Source organism: Aspergillus viridinutans (assembly GCF_018404265.1).
Source record: "Aspergillus viridinutans IFM 47045 DNA, scaffold_3, whole genome shotgun sequence".
Classification (NCBI taxonomy): Eukaryota; Fungi; Ascomycota; class Eurotiomycetes; order Eurotiales; family Aspergillaceae; genus Aspergillus; species Aspergillus viridinutans.
Genome location: NW_025091219.1, coordinates 2871651 through 2891703, shown reverse-complemented (window position 1 = coordinate 2891703; position 20053 = coordinate 2871651). Strand labels below are relative to the sequence as shown.

General features: G+C 50.9%; 6 protein-coding genes across 6 annotated transcripts; 2 read left to right on the top strand and 4 right to left on the bottom strand.

Moving 5' to 3' along the window:
* Nucleotides 1-1435: 1435 nt before the first annotated feature.
* On the bottom strand, nt 1436-3331 carry Aspvir_005923 (lysophospholipase family protein; the record flags this gene model as incomplete). The annotated part of the gene is made up of 1 exon (XM_043269133.1): nt 1436-3331. One exon carries the CDS (start codon nt 3329-3331, stop codon nt 1436-1438), a length of 1896 nt encoding a protein of 631 aa, XP_043125068.1.
* A 410-nt stretch (nt 3332-3741) lies between these two features.
* On the bottom strand, nt 3742-7096 carry Aspvir_005922 (putative MFS transporter; the record flags this gene model as incomplete). Its single annotated transcript, XM_043269132.1, has 7 exons — nt 3742-4063; nt 4112-4728; nt 4781-4805; nt 4852-4965; nt 5008-5184; nt 5232-5400; nt 6805-7096. The coding sequence occupies 7 exons, from the start codon at nt 7094-7096 to the stop codon at nt 3742-3744; spliced, it is 1716 nt and encodes a 571-aa protein (XP_043125067.1).
* A 2414-nt stretch (nt 7097-9510) lies between these two features.
* Nucleotides 9511-11103, bottom strand: Aspvir_005921 (dihydroxy-acid dehydratase; the record flags this gene model as incomplete). Its single annotated transcript, XM_043269131.1, has 1 exon — nt 9511-11103. The coding sequence occupies one exon, from the start codon at nt 11101-11103 to the stop codon at nt 9511-9513; it is 1593 nt and encodes a 530-aa protein (XP_043125066.1).
* Nucleotides 11104-14072: 2969 nt separating this feature from the next.
* On the top strand, nt 14073-15980 carry Aspvir_005920 (uncharacterized protein; the record flags this gene model as incomplete). Its single annotated transcript, XM_043269130.1, has 1 exon — nt 14073-15980. One exon carries the CDS (start codon nt 14073-14075, stop codon nt 15978-15980), a length of 1908 nt encoding a protein of 635 aa, XP_043125065.1.
* Nucleotides 15981-16872: 892 nt separating this feature from the next.
* Nucleotides 16873-17226, top strand: Aspvir_005919 (uncharacterized protein; the record flags this gene model as incomplete). Its single annotated transcript, XM_043269129.1, has 3 exons — nt 16873-16981; nt 17034-17148; nt 17196-17226. The coding sequence occupies 3 exons, from the start codon at nt 16873-16875 to the stop codon at nt 17224-17226; spliced, it is 255 nt and encodes an 84-aa protein (XP_043125064.1).
* A 47-nt stretch (nt 17227-17273) lies between these two features.
* On the bottom strand, nt 17274-19741 carry Aspvir_005918 (LipA and NB-ARC domain protein; the record flags this gene model as incomplete). Its single annotated transcript, XM_043269128.1, has 6 exons — nt 17274-18806; nt 18853-19164; nt 19212-19274; nt 19321-19564; nt 19619-19683; nt 19739-19741. The coding sequence occupies 6 exons, from the start codon at nt 19739-19741 to the stop codon at nt 17274-17276; spliced, it is 2220 nt and encodes a 739-aa protein (XP_043125063.1).
* Between the last annotated feature and the right edge of the window lie 312 nt (nt 19742-20053).

The window sequence follows — 20053 nt, the reverse complement described above, 5'->3', positions numbered from 1 at the left end:
ATGAGCCATTACGAAAGATCAGAGTCGTCTGTAAGACAGTCCTGCAAGAACTGCGTGCTTACCGCAACCGAATTCGGATCATTTTCTCGCGCCTTTCTGAACATTGGGTGCTAGCGAGGGTTATATGAAGAGTGTGGTGAGATAGTTGGTTAATAAACAGAACATGGAATGATCGGTTGAGGTCCAACCAGGCAATGGACTGCTGCACAGTTTCTTGTTCTGGTGAGTCTCCAGGAGAAGCAGGGGGGTTTAGAAGCTCGGCTACCCCGACCTTTCGAGCGAGTACCCTCATACTCTTCATTAAGTAGGCGGTGAAACGTTAAAAAGCAAGTTACCATGGGCAAATGGGCGTGGTTTCCGGCGCCCCGCTTGCCGTTGTGTAGAATACTATAGTATTATTTATTCATATTAATATTAAATCCTTATTGCGGAGCGAAACGAAGCATGTCTTATTGCATACCCTTTCAGCTTTCTGTCTTGGCGCTCAATCTGATTGGTCTAAAAAAAGGGATTCTGGTCTTCTAATTAGTCTACTTTCTAGCCTTCTAATTAGCTCTTGAAACTTAATATCACATGCCCTCTAAGCTCCCACCTATATCAGGGGGCGTGGGGGGCAGCGCCCCCCAGATCTTAATTACTATAATTCATGTTATCCTAGAGTCCTAATATAATAAAAGGGGGGGTCTGGGGGGCCCTGCCCCCCAGGTAACTATTAATGCCTTTCTCCCTTATAGTTAATTAGTTATGCCCCTTACTATAGAGTAGACTGAGTAGTCACTATTAATAGTTGCCATGGCTTTACTGCTTGCTCCGCAGGCCTTAGGTGGTCACACCACCAGACCACCTACACCTTGTATATTAAGGTTATACCCACTATGGATACTACACATTCATAATATATATATCCTAGTACAGTAGTATCTAATGTACTACTATATAAGTATTTAATATCCCTACTAGGTGATGATTTGATATTAAATACTATGGTATTAATATCCACTGGCTTCCAGCCAACAGAATCTACCTCGTCCAAGGAACCGTCCGAGAAACCGCCCACCGAGAGGATGCTTTTGTTGACTAGTCAAAAACAACACTGAACCCCTTGAGCCGGATGACCGGAAGAAAGTTGTCTCCACACCAGCATTGGGGATGGGGTTTAGTTCCGCAATAGGATTGGGGAAAGTGAGGCTAATGATGAGGGCATTCTCTTCTTTTACTGGGTTGTTTTACTTATGTGTATTCCAAAGGGGGATCGTGTTTATGTTTCTTGCAGTATATACTAGTGCTAACAAGGAAGGTGCTGTATGACAAGAAATGCGCAAGGTCATGTCTTCAATTGTCCCCGCAAAATGCTAGTGAGTAGATGGCATCAAAAACCAACAATCGAACCGTACATCCACCCACACTCCAATGAGGTAGATTCTATATCATCTACTTAAACTATCATCCACATTGCCGACCCAACAGCAAACGCACCCACCAGCCAGTTCAACCCTCCCCTGTAAGCCGCAGAAGTAGACTTACTGTCCAAAATCTGGCTCGTCTCATACGTCCGAGGCGTCTTGCTATCCACCGTCCCATTCCAGCAGTACAACTTGAAGCAACTGTTACACACCTCCGGCATGGACATGTTAGTCCGGTGCATCGACCGCTGCAGGATCGCACACCCCACACAGCTCGGCCAGGACTTGTCGACGGTTGCATTTCCCCGCGTCACCACGTTATACCCGTTCGTGATGATCTCATCGCGCTGGGTATCAGAGTACGACAGCTGGAAGGTGGAAGTATTGCTCTGCGCGCTGTACGGCGCATTCGGCAAGTAGACCACCAAGGGCGCCGGTGCGGATAGATTCGCCGGATCGCAGCCGAAGAAGGTCGGTCTGGTATTTAGGCCTAGGTTGACAAATGTGTTGACGTCCGGCACAGCGGGGAAGACCGTCCCGTTGCCGATTCCCGAGCTGTTCAGGCTTCGCTCGTAGGTAGCGACTAGCGAGGACCCGTTCGGCCAGCTGTAGACCGTGTCGGCTGAGGAGTCGACCGCGAAGATCACGTCGACGTGGCGGGTGGGCTGGATGAGTGGGTGTAGGGGGATATTCTGGCCGTCCTCGCCGCCGTCGACGACATCCAGCTCGCGGCTGTGCGAGTAGGACGCGGTCGAATTGCGATACCCGTAGAACGGGTTAGGGGCGTAGATGGCGATGTCGTCGCCGTCCTGGCCCAATGAGGCGAGGATCTTGGAGAAGGCGTTCTTGACCAGGCCCGGGAGATCGGTGGTGTTGAGCCGCAGGATGAACTGGTTGAACAGCGAGGAGGAGGTGCCCATGACGAAGCCTGCATTATCAAACCCGCGGACGCAGGATTCGCTGCTAGGGAGCTGGCCGTTGTCGAAGCGGGAGCCGAGATACTCGAGCGGTGCGAAGCCGAAGATGGACGGGTCGAACGAGCCAAACTCCCACGGGTTGAACTCATAGACGGTCGAGTTGCTGCCGATCAGCAGCTCTCCTGGGTTGCGGCCGTCTGCCACCAGGATGGGGAGCGGCATCTCTCCGCGCTGGAAGGCGTCGGTCAACGCGATGGACGACCAGGTGTAGTTTGGCCCGCCGTTCCCGGTCGGATCGTTGATGAACTGGTAGGACAGGGCGCGACCCCAGTAGTCCGTTAGCGAGGTGTTGAAGCCCGCATTGCTTTTGCCGTCGACTGCTGTGAGCAAGTTCTTCCAGTAGTCGGCTGTGGATAGGAACTGCAGGTGTCTGGCCTTGGGGCCTTCGAGGATAGACGTGGAAAACTGCCATACATCGCCATTGCCTCCGGATTGGAGGTCTGAGATGGTCGTAAAGTTGTTCACATACACCGAGCCCACGAGCCATCCTCCTCCGCTCAGTCCGGATACATACGTTGCTGACTGTAGTAGACCTCCGAGCTGTCCAGACTCCGTTGAGTCTTTTGTTCGGTTGTCAAAAGCTTTTATAGCTCCAGCTCCATTGGTCAGAGCCCGGTATCCGCCCCCGGAGACAGCGATCGCGATATTAGGCAGGTTAGATGCGTTACTGGACACGCGGTCGATGTAGCTCGCTGCGTCAAAGGAGGTGAGATTGAGGCGCCCAAGCAGGTCCTTCATGGGCTGGACGGTGTTGTTGCGACGAATCTCGAGCCAGGAGGTTTCATTCGGAGAAAGCGACCCTGCACCGCGAATGCTGGGTCGTGTCGCTGGACAGGAGACATTCGCCGGAGTATAGCCATCGGGAGCATTTGGGAGGGCTCGGATAGACAGGTCGAGGGGAGTTGCCGTGGTCACGGCCAGGGCCGTTAGAAGGGTGAAAATGGCCTTCATGTCGATGCCTTGACTATTTGGAAGACGAGAACATTGATACCTAAAATTGACGTAGTAGATATACTCGGTTCTTGGGCTCAGGACATACTTCCGGGACAGCCGTCAAGCATCATCGACCCATCTCCAAAGGGCCCTTCTCCACGAATCGGATGGCTGCAGAGAACCGAACAGTGGAACTTCCAGAAGAACTGCCAATCATTCAGGGCTCGGCGTCGCCCGGAATGTGGGCCATGTATGGCTGATTTCCAGAGTATTTGTTGTTGTTGTCAGAGCTGGCATTAGGCAATAACATTTTCCATTTGCCGTTTCGGGTGATTTATGTGCATTGTCTAGGCAGCGCTATTCAACTGGATTGTTTCAACTGCATTTGGTCGGCACTTTTGTTTCCACACTGCAGAACTAGGAGCCAGTTATAGAATGTATCTGAATCTTGGATTCTCCACTTCATGGTCCCTCTCCTCCTCCGGCCTCTTGTTCATCCTCGCATGCACCATCCGAATCACCCACGCCAGCACTGCCACCAGAACCGCAACCACGGCTGTCGCACTGCCCCCGGGAACATATCTCGGTCCAGACGATGAAGGCCACATATAACTGCCATAAATTGTCGCCGTGTTTCCGATCATATTGGCCGTCGCTATAGCCGCGGAGCGCTTGACCAGCGGACGGGGGAAGGAATTGGCCACCCAGGCTATGATGATTTGGTACGCTGACACAGCGCCCATGGGCGTCCTGCCGTTGTCAGTATGTCGTTTGGTTCGTCAGGCGTAAGCAGCTTACAGAAACATGGCAAAGAACCTGGCACCGATGTTGGTCGTGGCTGTGCAGATGATACAACCCACTGCACTCGCGCTCATCAACCCCATGATATGCCAGCTGCGATCGTTGGTCCGTCCAGACGTCCAGGTCACCAACAGAGAGACAAGGAACGTGGCGATCCACACGGGCGCAGTGATCAGCAGAGTCTCGATGCTCCCGTAGCCCAGTGTCTTGACAATCGTTGGGAAGAAGTACTGGAAGGTCTGCGAGAGAAGTGAGCTATGCTGTAGTAGAATAAAAAGGTAGATTCGTCGGTCCCGGAACACCATCGCCAGCGCGTCTTTCATGCTGACAGCGTTTGTATCGTCGGCCTCGCCGGCGTCGTTGATGAGGCGCCACTGAGCATAGGCTTGTTCGGTCTCGTCCAGCCAGGGGGTGGTCGCCGGGTAGTTGGGAAGAAAGACAGTCGAGAAGAGTGATATGCCGACTGTGATGCTGCCCTCGATGATAAACAGCCATCTCCAGCCCGCGATTCCGTGTACCCCGTCCAGATTGCCCAGTACGCCGGCGCCTATGAGGCCGCCAAACGCGTTGGCCAGGGAGCTGCCGGCGTAAAACCAGGCAATTCGATGGCTCAACTAGTTGGATTAGTGCTCTTTTTCTTTTTGGATGGCAGAACTGCAGTCACACCTCCTGCCTTGTATACCAACTCGACCTACAAAATCAGCTACATGCATAATAGGCTTGAGGTGTATACACACATCAACATGATCGCCCCCGGGAAGAACGGTGCCTCCACAAATCCTAGGAAGAACCTCGCAAGAACCAACCCGGTAAAGGAGGTCGCTGCCGCCTGACATGCGGATATAATACCCCTGACTGGTCAGACCGAACCGACGAACCAAGAGGGAGCCTACCAGATCGCCATCGCTCCACCCAGCAGCCACGACGGCTTCACGCGCGTCAGCAGCAGGTTAGACGGGAGCTGCATGAGCAGGTATCCGACGAACAGAATACTCGTCGCCAAGTTGAAGTCAGTCCCTGTCATCCCCAGGTCTTTTTCCAATGAACCCAGCCGGGCTTGTGAGAGATTACTTCAGAAACAGTCAGCTTGATTTCACGTCGATGCAAGGAAACATACTTTCGATCCAGGAAATTCAGCAGATACATCACCACCAGGACGGGCAGGAGATGCAGATCCACCTTTCGGAGTAAGCGTCGGGTCATCTGCTGGTGCCATTCGGGGCCCTTGGAGGCGTAGGCCTCGTACAGGGCGTCCGAGGCATTCTCCAATTTCGCCTGCGTAAATTCTATCTGTTTGGTTGGTGATTTTGATATATTATCTGTTGTGTGGGTTGCTGATAGCGGTGACCATCCTTGTCTTAAGTAAGACTCCTTAAGAGTATGATAACCCCGGAAGATGTTCGAGATCAACATCACGACCAAATAAGCTGGACAATGCGGGGATGCGGGGCTAGGGTAATGCAGTCTGAGTAGTTTTCCCTTGTACAGTGATCATAGATTCTTGATTAAACCCATAATGTGAGATTGTCCTAGCAATCTATCTCTTTCTGCTGGTAAGGCTCGCCTTGTCTTGGAGTTTGTCCCAAATCTGTACTTGGCTGATGATCTGTGACCATGTCAGAGGACACATGATGGTCCTGAAACCTTGTATATGATGAGCTGATTCTCTATATGGTAATTAAAGCTGGAATAGCAGTTAATACCAGCCTGAAAGCTCCAGTGTAAGGTGACTATCCTGAGACATACGTGTAGGAACTTGATCTCACATGCAAGATCCATTACGGCCATCTATTTAGAAATTGGTGTTTGACAAATGTTCGAACGCGGTCGTGGGCATTTCAACGCGAGACTCACCCTACATCGCCCCATGGAGGAGCCTCGGGAAGATCAAGTAGGTTGTACCATGCAGAATGTATGCAGCCGGGCTATGATATTATACACATTTGCGGTGTTGGATGACAATGGGGGTCGACTCATAGACTGCTTGTTGGAGTGCAGTCTCACATGGCTCCCGAACCCTGGCATCCAAACCTTTTGCCAATTCGAGAAATGGAAAGGGTTCAGGTTTGAGTATAAGAGATTAGCAGCTATTCTGTGATATTGTCGAGAACTACTTACGTGATTTCTTGACTCTATGACCCTCATTAGATGCGGAGGCTCTTGGGCGAGGAGCAACACACCTGCAGATGATCGAGTTTTGTGTAACTTGTTGCATTTCCCACGGTGGAAGCGTGAGCTGCCTTCGAGGCCCCGGTGGAGCGTATAAAGCTGCCAAACGAGCCACACCTCTGAAGCTGGTCCTACCTAGGTAAAGTATCTCCCCGGGACTCCGTGCCCTTAATAGAATATAGTAAAATATCGAAAGAATTGCACTTGATTCAGAACCTTAGTTTCTCTACCTATACCAGAGCAAAAGCAATTATTATCCATTCACTTCACAGGTATGTTGAATACCTAGCACGCAACAAGATCAACCTATGTAACCCTCAAATGACCCTCAGTCCATTTCCCCTTGTCTTAAAGACAACCTCCTTCAAGCAGAATCGTAAATCCGGTTTAGAAACACCAATGAAAGCTCGACGAACAAACATGGCAATCACTATATGAGCGACACAAAGCGTGGGTATGACAGCGCGGGTGAGAGCAAGAAGCAGCCGCATTATCGCCCCTAGGAAGAACATCGGCCTCACCGTCCAGGTTGTCGGCATGAAACTTTCTCGCTGATTCCATGGAGGCGTCTAATTCCTCACATAGGGAATCAGACGTAACGGCCAGCACAGTGCCATCGTGGTCGAGCAGGTAGTAGCCGCCGTTCCTATCGTCCACGGTCCCATTGGGATATTGGTCTGCCATGTCGTTTAGTTGTTTGCGGGTTTCGAGGACAGGGATTCCCTCCGGGACAGGCTCGGTGTATCTGGTTGTAGCCATGGCGAGACTGCTGGCGGCGAGAAGGGAGAGAATGCTAATGATGTTGATTCTCATGGCTGATCTGAGTCAATGTGAATTTTAAAGATGAGGATTTCGAAGTAGGTTGTTTCACTAGATTGAGGAATCGCAAGTAATTCAGGACAATGGAAATCTGGTAATGCGAGGGATTTCTACTCTCGCTCCCGTGGCCTTTATAGCCAGAGAATACCCTGATCAGGCCACCCATCTATGTCGTATCCAAATGAGCGATCACCGTAGAAGTGAGTCAAAAACCAACAGAAGCAGGGTACAGCATCCAATCCAAGGGTTGAATACTGGTAGTTCATTTATGGACGGCTCCCTGCGGAGAATCTAAGCAGGGTCAAGTTCACTAGATTTGCCAATATCCAACAAAGACTTGCCAATATCCAACAAGAAAAGTAGTAGCGTCTGAAGGACCACAATCGGACAGGGATGTCCAAGCAAAGATCTTACATTGGACAATAAGACCAGGTTTAAGCTAGTTGCCTGGACACCGTCTCAGAATTCTTCACCTCGGATGTAACCTCATTATCAATAATTACCTCAGACTGCATATAACAGTATGCAGTGATGCATTGTTCCTGAAAGCACATGGTCATAATCCTAGGTGAGGCTCTGGTCGTTTAGATTATTTTTTCGTACATTAAGACATGCTATTATGTCAATGCCTGTGTTATCTGCACTTCCTATCTGGTATGTATACAGTCATCCGCAAGGTTATCTATTTGCATTCGTGTTTCTCATCTTCTTGGGAGAGACTATTTATCAAAAAAGGGTTTGAATAACGTATCTCGTGGAGTCAATCTAACTGTAGTACTTGAGCATTAGCTAACTGAATACTGCGACGACACTGGTGTACACGATTCCTCTCCTCGATCCTCCAGCATATAAAGAGTATGTAGCTTCATTTATTTATTGAAGAGGAGGAACTGTAACAGACGAAAAGAAAAATATGTATTGCCATATATATCCACTACTAAAAAATGTGTTGCGTCGGACATTCGCTTCAGCAAATCAAGACATGGTAGCAGTCGGGTAGGATATCAAGTCTAGAGGAGGAAAATTATGTACACAGAGAGAATCGGATAACAGTATAAGAGTTCCGGGGTAATTCCGCAAAGTAATCAAACAACACCAACTAGGTAGACAGTGTGCAGGGCAGAAGACTCGGAACAACAGCAGCAAAGGTGACCGATAAGGTAGTAATGGTCGTCACATTGCGAACAACAATCTATTGGTATAAACCCCCAAACAAACAAGTATAGACATCATCAGTAGAATCACATCCAAAGACTCGAAATTTCCTACACCAGCTGGTGTAATTCCTCATGCAACGAAGAAGCGACATTGGTATTTCCAGTGACACAGAACTGCGAAGGCATGGACAATACATTAACTAAAATCCAGAATAATTTTGTCAGATATGGAAATGCGCACCCTGACGGAGAAAAAAATGCCTTCCAGTCGTTCTGCGGATTGTCCTCTATTGGAATTCTCATATCTTTGCGGCGCAGTATAAAAGGGCTCGGATAATGAAGAATGGCGATGATGGTGGGATGCATCACTTGTATCAATTATCTGAGGGCCAGGACCATTTTCCTGGTTCTCTTCATTCGGTCGGTGATGGACTACAATATCAATAAAGAATTAGAATAACGCCACAAGGATAAATAAGCATCGGAGACTAAGATCGTACCAGACAATGGACTGGTTCCTCGGCTCCACCACTGCCGGAGCAGTCGTCTGTTCTGGACCGCGAACCGAGTGGCAGGAACAGAAGCAATGAATAGAGCTATGAGAGCAATTATTGCCTCGGCTGATAAGACCATTTTGGAAACAGTTGGACAGAGACCAGAGATGCAAACGGTGTGGTTGATTCAGTAACAATATGAGGAGAATTGAGGATGATGGCAACATTCCTTCAACTATATATACACAAGGGCTGGAGTTGACGATTCCATTCCAGACAAGGTAATAGTCCCAGCACTTGCAGGAGGCGCATCCCGCTAACTTTACCACCGCGCTCACTGCTAAGCATGTGCTGAGTAAGTAAGATAGCTCGGTGTTTTCGGATAATAATGTCAACATAATGTCAACACTGCCACTCGACTGTCCCCAATGATTGGACGATAGGCGGGATGTCTAAGGTTTATGCTAACTTAATGCTTATCCAACATACGCAGGGACACAAAGCTTTCTACAACTCGGAATTCATGTACCACTTTTAGCATGATTGCTCTGTCGAGAATCTAACAATATGCAGTAGCCACGTCACTACTGCCCGAATGCCTCACGAGCATTGAGAACTAGTATCTCGGAGATATGCGGTGCCGTCTTCGGTGGAACCCAGGGTTGCTGGGCATTGAGTTTCTTCAATCCACCTAATTCCGTGCCAAATCATCGGATAATCGAAATGCTTATATTTACATTCCACATGGATATAGACATCAGAGTGGCCCATCGGTGACACAGCCGTGGCTGGCGTCGCTGACAAGAGCAGGATACTTTTTCAATGTGCCTTTCTTTACCCGAGGTTCAGGCGCCTTCCATTCTTTCTTCCTCTTCTCCATCTCTTCTGCGGATATATCCAGATCAACCACTCTCTTCTCTGCGTCGATAATCACCCCGTCCCCGTCTTTCACCAGGGCGATCGGACCGCCCTCCATTGCCTCAGGCACAATATGACCAATTAGGAATCCATGACTGCCTCCGGAGAAGCGACCGTCGGTAAGAAGGGCGACGTCCTGACCCAGACCTGCCCCCATAATGGCGGCACTAGGCTTGAGCATTTCCGGCATACCAGGACCACCCTTTGGACCTTCATACCGGATTATGACAACGGTCTTCTCGCCCTTCTTGATTTCTCCCCGTTCAAAAGCCTCAATAAACGCATCTTCATAGTCATAGCACTTGGCAGTGCCTTCAAATTGGAGACCCTCTTTACCAGTGATCTTCCCGACAGAGCCTCCGGGAGCCAAAGATCCACGCAGAATTTGAAGGTGACCCGTCGGCTTGATAGGATCGCTGAGCGGTCGGATGATGGGTTGATCCTCAGGGAAATCAGGCCAAGATGCAACATTCTCCTTCATAGTTTTGCCGGTCACAGTAATGCCAGACCCATTAATCAAACCCTCCTTGAGCAGGAAGCGGAGTAGGGCCGGTGTGCCGCCGATCTTGTACAGGTCATGCATGACATACTTTCCTGATGGTTTTAGGTCTGCCAGGAACGGCGTCTTATCCGACACGGCTTGGAAATCATCAATGGTGAGTTTGATCCCCACGGACTGGGCAATGGCAATCAGATGCATGACTGCGTTGGTGCTTCCTCCCAAGATATTGACCACGATCATTGCATTTTCAAATGCTTGGCGAGTCAGAATATCCGATGGCCGGATGTCTTCCTTCAAGAGGTTCTTGACCGTTTCTCCAATCTCTTCGCACTCCGCTTGCTTGCGTGGATCTTCCGCGGGACAACTACTACTTCCCGGAACCGTAAGCCCGAGAACCTCGATAGCTGTGGCCATGGTATTGGCAGTATACATGCCACCACACGCACCACTTCCGGGACACGCATGGCGAATGATGTCAAATTGCTGTGCTTCATCAATCTGACCACTAATATATTGGCCATAGGACTGAAACGCGCTGACCAGATCCAAAGTCTGGCCCCCAGCGCTGCAACCAGGCTTAATACTACCACCATAAATCACAATGCTGGGACGGTTGACCCGGCCCATGGCCATAACGACACCAGGCATATTCTTATCGCAGCCCGGAAGCGAGATATTCGCGTCATACCACTGCCCGTTCATGACAGTCTCGATGCCATCCGCGATGATCTCACGACTTTGCAGACTGTATCGCATCCCACTGGTGCCCATGCTGATTCCGTCCGACACTCCAATCGAGTTGAAACGCATGGGAACCAGGCCTGCCCTGGCAACCGAGACGCGTACCAGCAAGGACAAGTCCATCAAGTGCATGTTGCAAGGGTTCCCCTCGAACCAGACCGAGGAGATCCCCACCTGGGCCTTGTTCATATCTGCTTCCTCCAAACCAGTGGCATATAGATCGCTTGCGAGGCACCCTGTGATTTAGGTTGTGTAATCTTGGAAGAAACTCTGTTCAATTTGGCATCGGCATATTGACGAGAGGTGGTAGAGAGGAGACGACTGTGATTGTTGAATTCGAGTCAGCTTTAGATCCAAAATAAACAAGAAAATAAAAAGAGTCCAACGCATGATGAGTTCGTGTACTTGCCTATGGACGTGTTTTCTTAGATGCCGTTGACGGCTCAGCATCGGAACTCTGGGCTGAAGAGCGTGTAGAATCATGACGATTGTTCATGAAGTTGAGAAGGCGAAGGAAGGGAAGATCAATTCAGGTATCTTTCGTAGGTACAACCGATATTTCAATATCCAAAACGCACTTCCTGGTGGTTGACAGAGAAGTTAAAAACAATTGAAGGATGTGGTCACTGCCGGGGGATGACTCGGTCGCAATAGGAGCAGTCAATCAGCAACCTATGATTTCCGAGATATAAATGGCGATGCTCTGTCTCACCATCAATAAGATTCCTGTTATTGCAAGCAAGGAGTACTTGTTCGTCCAATCATCGCCAATGAATTCCGTTGATACCTAAATACCTGGATGCTCTCAATAGTCACCTTCGGAGAGAGGCTGCAAGTCCGGAGACCCACTGAGATGCTGTCTGCCGTTTAGAACGGGTACAACGGAGTACTACCTAGGTACTAGACTACTAGTAGGTAAACTTGGCTTTACTTAGCCTGTAAGGCTTCAGATTGACTTTCGGACCATTCCGTGGAGTCAACGGAAAGAAAGCCGAATGGGCTTAACTCTCCAAGTTGTGGATGGCTGAGGCGTTGGCACCACCGGGGTAGACGACGGACTGGTGTCTAATCTACCTAAACTGTGGCAGCATGCACTCAAGTCTGGAATGGAATATTGTCACCACTTGACCAGATTCAACCATGGTACGGGGCTACGGGCAATTTCATATATAAAGATGATCATTCTGCAGAATGACGTCTACCACTTTTTTGCACGATCAAGCATGGTCACATCTCTGGTACGACGGACACTCCCAGTATACCGCTCCCATCAGAATCCATTGCGATAATTATCTGCTTAGCTATACATGGGCCAGAATTACGGATATGATGAGAATATATTCATCCTATCGTGGTGTAAAAATGCTTCGATCCGACCCTGGCCCAGACAAACCAAGACAACATAATACGGGCATCCCTGCACTTTGGGCAGCACAGCACGAGGGAGTAATAGTCTTCATGGTCAATCTCAACCAGTAATTCATTCAATCCAGGAGAGAGATAGCACCGCGGCCGATCGACCCATAGAACGACGTCGGCATCCCTATTTCATGCTCTAAGGGAACAACCACCGCGGCAAATAGTCGCCCCAACCCCAGTAGTTCTGGGCGCTCAAGGGATGAGCATCGCAATGGCGTATATCTTCTGGACTTACGCCTTCGGGGAGATTGTCCGGATCATAATACATGATTCCTAGACGTCCGCATTCTCCTTCAGTGGCGCCTGGGGCGGGAAGTAGAACCCCCCATGCGATGGAGGTTGATCCGAGGAGTAAGATGAGGTTATGAGGGAGCTTCATGATAATGCTTTCCTAGTCTGTAGCAAACAGTCAGTACATTTCTATCCTGTAGGTAAATGGAAGAGTGAAGATCCTACCTGATATGGACTGGGGGTATTGACTTTCGTTGAAGGCAAGTTGTAACGCAACTGAGCAGAAGATGAGATGCAGCGGTTATCTATGCCTTTCTACTGTTTGGATATCATAATAAGTTAGTCACTAAGGGACATATGACAAGCAGATCCTCCATACGTAGCATTGACTCATTGGTTGGGTTTATCTTCTACCTGATTGGGTGCTCAAGACGGGGCGGTGCAATACAAGGCCATTAAAGGTGACACTGACCGGGGTTAGAAGCTAAGCTAGATTAATGGAGCAAAGACTAGGCAGATACATATTTTGTTTGGCTGTCCAAGACCCTGACGGCCGCTAAAGTATTAGGCTGGGAGACTTCCCACGTAAATTCCTGCCTCTACTTCATCTATGCTAACCCGCCCCGTACTTTGAATCACTGGGGCCTTGGTTATTATGGATAGATGAGGATCCCAGTCATTGAGCGGGTATTCTCGTCTGATATCGAAGCCCAGACTGGCTAGTCCAGTCAGCCTGGTATAAACCTGCCTTCGGATGCTGTCGTGTGACCATTCCAAACATCTCTGCATGGTCATATAGTGATACCCTGAGTATTCGAATAATGTCAACACTAAACAGACCAGTCACTACTTAACAAAGCTTACAAGACTAGAAGACTTCTGTGAGCCCGGTTCCTCACAGCATCGTCCTTTTCCCAGCATTCTTTCCAGAAGTACGACCTCCACTTTGCGTGTGCAAATATAAAGGTGTTAATATTATATAGTAGACCACGTAGCATATCACGTTTTTAACTAGGGGTATTGGTCCAATACTTATGAGCCCGGAAGCCCTTATCTGGACCCATGATTGATTCACATGGCTATGTGCAGCACACTACATGCATGGCACATCAGATATGTAAGCCTTTAGTACGCCAGAGCTTTTGTGTGAGCTGTGAGCTCAATCAGGGGCCTTGTCTTCGATGTGTCTGTCTTGAGTCGTGTGAATTGAGGGATGGTTGTTAGTACAGACATGCTATTCTAGGCCTGTGGTCGATGTCGTCATACACTTAGTAGTCCGTCAGCTCCATAAAATGGACAGTTATCTCGCTGAGAAAACAGTGACCGGACGCAAGATTCAACCTTCAACTATATTGTACAGCTTGTAGACCCCAGCAACGACTCATCCATCCTGAAAGGTCACTCTCCCGAAGTTTGTTGCTCCTTTCTCTGCTTCAGGAGAAAGTTCGCAATTCTTTGTTTCCACCATCTTCGAGTTCAGCGGCTGGAGCTGCACGTTTCGTGCAAGAATGCCTGAAACCATCATCACCAGCCTGCGCTTCGAAGGAAAAGCAGATGATCTTTTCAACCCTCCTCAGCAGAATTTCAGCGTATCACACGATCACATATTCTCAGCTGCGCGTCTGACCATAAACGGACAGGCCGAAGGACGAGAACACTATACCTACCTGAGTATCCGATCTCCAGATGATACGTACATGAACAGCGTCTCGACAGACGTGCCAGACAGGGAGCCAACAACAGTGGGGGCATCCCGGGAACTCTCCCGTCTACCCCCTGGCGATAAGTACTCACTGTGGATGTACTCTTTGGGTTTCAGTTCCGGCTCCAGCGGTGAGGACGTCTCAGTTACAATCGACCTCCTCGGGTTCGACTCGACTGTTGCAGACGTCACATGCGACGTTCTCCGAGATGCAGAATCAGACCCGTGGGTCAATGCTATTGCATTTGGCATATCAGAGGCATCCTTCACAAACCTCATGACCGCCCCCTTTACCGCGCCAGAGCTGGAGGTTGGCAGAGGACCTTACCTCAAGTTGACACTCGATCTCGAGACGCAGTACAGTCAACCCTGGCCCTTTGTACATATCGACGCATCTACCAAGGAATTTGTCGTCTCAGGCGAGTTGCTGCTCACCTTMTCTCGGAAAGAAGGGCCACTCTGGCCTGTCGCGGTCGTTTCGGCGACCCTGAATGTCTATTGCCAACCAGCCATGGTCACAGCAACCAATGATACCCTCCAGATCCAGTTTCTGCGCGCAGATGTGATGGTAAACTCGACGTTGGTGAATATCATAGATGAGAGTGGTATCCTGGGGCCGTATAAGAGCGTTTCCGACTTCAGGGAAGAGGTCAACAGGTACCTAGACCAGATCATATCCAATACAGGGCCTCTCGGCTTTGCCCTTCCCGCCTATCTTGCATCACGCCCCATGCCGGATCACTGGCATCATGTGCTCAACATGGAGCTCGATTTCCTGCGTTTTGACTACCGGACAGTCAAGGTCCATGGCGTCAACATCTCGTACCTGTTCATCGTTTTCTCTGTTCGAAGCCTCAACCTACCCCCTCCTTGTTACTGCGAAACCGAAGTGGCCGCTCTGCAAGAAGCCAACACGCCCTCAGCCGCCTTCGATTGGCTTTCACGCCAGGAGAGTCATAAACGTTCGCTGTTGCAACACTATCGACCCGGAGCCAGCACAAAGAATGCTCAAAGCTCCCAGCTACAGGAACAGAATGATGTGGTGCCTCCCAGGCCTGACTACTACCGTGTCTTCACTCCGGCGCAGATTGCAGCCTTGGGGCTGAGTCAGCGGTCATTCCAAGAGATCGCACGACCCTACGCCAGCATGGGTCATGATGAGAGCACCTCCACCGGTGGGAGCATATACGTGTCCGCGCGGTTCTGGTTCCGTACAACGCTGCAGGCGGCAGAGATTACCTCGGACGGAATGAAAGCGGTTATCGATGTTACTGCGGAGGGATCCGCAAGGGCCGCAGTGAGGGATAAATGCGGGCACGACGTATTGAGCGCGGGTGCTCGTCTGCGTATCCGCTGCGACGATACTTCCATCAGATCGTCGTTGCGCATCAACGAGACGATACACGATCCGCCAGATCCGCCTGAATTGACTATCGAAGCGGATCCCCAGGTCAATGTCGGCGACATCAATGTGAAATTCGACGGTGTCTTATCCCCACCGCCACCGCTGGATCAATTCGAAAACTGGGTCATCACAACAGTAGCCAATATGCTCAGACCCGCGCTCAGCAAGCGCGCCTCTGAGAAACGAATCCGGTTGATCCGCACTCTAGAGAACAATGGGGGTATCAGGTTGATTTTCGTGGACGATAAGTATTTACCTGGCGAGGCTGCGGTGGTCCTTGGCCAGCTCATTGGTACTACTTCGGACTGAGGACCCCAGCCTAACAGCGCTTCCTGGATAGGTGGCAGCGCTGTCCTACTGTGCTCTTCCCTGGACGTAATACGTGTAAAGTGAAGTTTATGGTGTTTGCTCATGACTCACTCGACCCTCCAATTACAGCCGCTTTGATCTGAGACCATAAATTTTGCGAAACAGAAATAAAATTGGCCAAGGAAAAATGGGTGGTATCCTCTTCCCTCTATCCGAGGGCCTTTTTAACCCTGTTTGCGGACGTATTTATAGACTAGTCCTATCGCCGTGCTATGAAGCGGTTGTGCCACCCTCGACTGGAAATAGTGAATAGCAGATGTTGATAGCTTCGACGAGGTAAATGATTTCTGTCCAGATTGAGAGCAATAGAATAAAGGTTGGATGAATCCTTGTGCTAGTTACCGCCCGGATTCCAATATTGAGGAGACTTTCAGTCAGAGACCCTTTTGACTGCCTTCTCTTCTATTAGCAGAGTCTGGGACTGGGCACTGCGTGATGCCCAGCAACGAATTAAAGTATCGCACCAGCTGCAGTCTCTCTTCGATGTATTGGCGGGTTTGGATTCTGGGATGAAATGTAGTAGTAGAACACATATGCAAAAGAGTAATGACGTCATTGATGTTACCATTATCCAACTAACCAATCAAAGACACAGATCTTACACCACCTTCCTCTACCTCTATCTAAACTCAATCTACCCTGCTGCCCCGTCTATCCAATCAGACTGCACCACTCAACGGAAACGGGCCAGGCACATCCACAATGACGCATACCACTGCGGGGGCTGATCAACCGCTGAACAGCGCTATATAACCCCTCTACCCTGATCTCACCTTCTCATCCTCCATCTCAACACTTCAAGAAAAACAAGCTCTATCTATTAGAAAACAAAATGGACAAACTCTCCGGTCTCGCCTCCAAGCTCGGCGGAAGCCACTCCGCATCCGCCAACCAGACTCAAGGACAGCCACAGGGCCAGCAGGAGGATTACGTTGACAGGGGTAATATACACTCCTTACTGAATGGATTGATGGACGTTCGCTGATTGTACAGGCCTCGACTCCGTTGAACAGCGCTTCGGCGGCGGCAAGATCGACTCTACCAAGATGCGGTCGACGAATGAGAAGATCACCGATGCCGCCAGGGGGCAGTTCGAGAAGGCTACTGGGTATGTCCAAATTCCCTTCAATAGAGTACAATGGCTAATTAGCGCAGACACAAGGTCCCCGAGAAGTTCTCTAACTGATGGAGAGTTATGAATGTGATATATCCTGTCCATAGCAAGAAACAAGGCTAGAAACGCTTCTTCACAAACGAATTCAGTATCCCCTCAATAGCCGACCCGGTTCCCCGGGACGAGTACTGCGTAAGGAGCATGGTATACGTGCGACACGTCTGCATATTTGTCTGCGCCACCTCCGGAACGGCCATCCCCGCCGCCTGGTACGACTCCACCAGTCGCTCGTAGTACTTGTACGCCTCGGTATACTGCTCCCGGGCCATGTGCAGCTGTGCCAGCATATCCAGCATGGACTGCACGTCGGCGCTGTCCTTGCCCTTGCGCGCCTCTGCCCACGACAGGTACCGCGTCAGCCACGGCCCCGCCATCTCCAGCTTGTTGTTGCTGCTCCCCGGCACCATGAACGCGATGTAGTTCCCTCCGTCGCTGTGTAGTGTGTACATGATCCCGATGGTGGCGACCAGGGCCATCGACTCCGGGTGGTCAGGCCCGAGCGTTTCTTCTGCCATTGCAAGCGTCCGCCGCAGTGTTTCCGACGCAGTGGTGGAATCCTGCTGCAGCATCTCTAGGATTCCCTGCAGGCGCAGGGCGCGCAGCGAAAGCGGATGCCGCGGCCCGAGGAGGTCGGTCGTCTCGCGCGCAATCAGGCCCGTTTGCGCCGTGGTGTTGGCGATCTCCCCGCTGAAGCGCATCTCGAGGAGCCTCTGGGCGTTTTGCGTACGTGCAGTGATCACCACCTCGACGATGTCGAGAGCGGAGGCCAGCACGCGGATGTGCTGCGGACCGAGAACGCGCTGTAGCGCCTCGTGGCGTTTCTCGGCGATGCTGACCGCGTTCTGCTCCTGGCCGAGATTGCTGTACGCCATGCTGAGGCGGCGGCGCGTCTCCAGCGTGTCGAGGTCGTCGTCGCCGATGCTCATCTGCTGGCGTGCGAGGACGTTGGCACACACCGACTCGGACTCCTGGTATCGGCCTCGTGCGCAGAGGATATCGCCCATCAGGCTCTCGGCTCGCAGGGTCAGCGGGTGCCGGGGCCCCAACGTGCGCTGGCCCTGGTCGGATACCCACTTGCACCATTCGGTTGCTTTGGTGAGGTACGCGGCCTCGAGGTCGATCTCGGCGAGATGGTAGCCCACCTCAATTGTGCTACTGTGGTCCGGGCCCAGCGTCCGCAGGTGTTCCTGGAAGATGGCATACTCCAGGTTGCGGGCTTGATCCCAGCGCCCGGCGTTCTTGTGCTCGGCGGCCTGGATGGAGCGCGGATCGCTGTCGACCGCCGCGTACATTGTTCCCACGATTCGTTGGGTGGTCTGAGGAGTGGCACTAGGGTAGGGCGAGCTGCTGTTGGTGTGCATGCGCGGAGGTAACGGAGGGCCTGGATGGGGCGACGTCGACGGTTGCGGGACGTATCCTTGTTCAGCGACGAGGACTTGGTCAACGATCTGCTTGATGTTGCCCTTGATGAGTTTGTACATGGGGCCTCGCGACCCGACTTTGCACATCTGCGAGTGGTCGGCGTCGAGTTTGAGTCTGGTTTCCCGATTGCCGGGGAGGCCCAGCACGGCCGACTCTTCCTCTACAACCAACTGCCTTCTTTAGTTCCTGTTTCATCGCCACGAAGAGGAGGCTTACATGGCTGACGGACGCCGGCCCCGCGCCTCCAATCAACACCTCCTTACCCTCCACGAAACTCACGACCCGGTAGTCCTCCAGCTGGTGACTGAAACGGCTGGACATTTGTCGCGTGAAGAGGGAATTGTACTCGAGACAATCCAGCAGCTCATTACTCGCATGTCCTTTCGATACGAAGCGAGCGACCTTGGCAGCGATTTTGCCGACTTCAACACCTTTGGCGCCCCGATGGGGAGTCCCAAAGAAGACGAGTCCGCATGTCGCCAGCCGGATAGCCGTATACTTGGGATCTTCATGCGCATTGAGCAGAGCCTATCACATCAGTCTCACTATCCTCAAGTTTACATCATGTTACCTACCTGCTTAATCACCAAGCCCCCCAAGCTGTGTCCGATAAACACAATTTTCGGCGGACGCGTATTCTACCATCGTCAGCCTCCGCGGCCTGTCAAATAAAGCTAGACATACCAGCTGCGGACTTCTCTCCATATCGAGCAGATTCAACAGCGTATTTGCATGATCCTTCACACTCGCCGTCGACATGGCCTGCGGATTCGTGACGTTCGAATTATATCCGTACACGAACACCCGCGCGTGCGGGATATCCTGCGGCAGGTAATCCCTCGGCCAGAAGGTGCCATTCTGATGGCGCCATGTTTCGTAGGGGTGGTCACTTCTGCCGCGGGGGTTGAGACCGTGGACAAAGACGAAACTACGTCGTATATGTCAACTTGTTTCCCGGTCATACGATGAAGGGGATTCGTACTCGATCTTGGATTGGGAGGGAGAGGTGTATACCTCCTCGAGGAAGGGGAATTCGTTTTCGGTTTCCTATTCTCGTAGCTTAAAATCATGTACAGTGTATATGTCGGGGGAAGGGACGTACCATTATGTCTTGGAGAAAGTGAAATGATGGAGAGTCTGGGAGGGGCAGAAAATGAAAGACGCACCCCCGTCTTCAGCCGCACGCGATCCGTCGTCCATGTCACCATGTGATATCTCAGTCGCAGATACGAGGCGCCGGGTCGGCTGGAATTTCCAATTCCTTGTCAGCACTAGGTACTTTGGTGATATCCCGCATTGACCAGGGTGGGATTGGCTGTGACTTGCTTAGCGCCTTCTGCGGACGAAGGAGGATAGCGGGGTTTCCTAATCGGAGTAAAATTGGCGAGTTCTATATCAGAGCAACTGTGCACTAAGG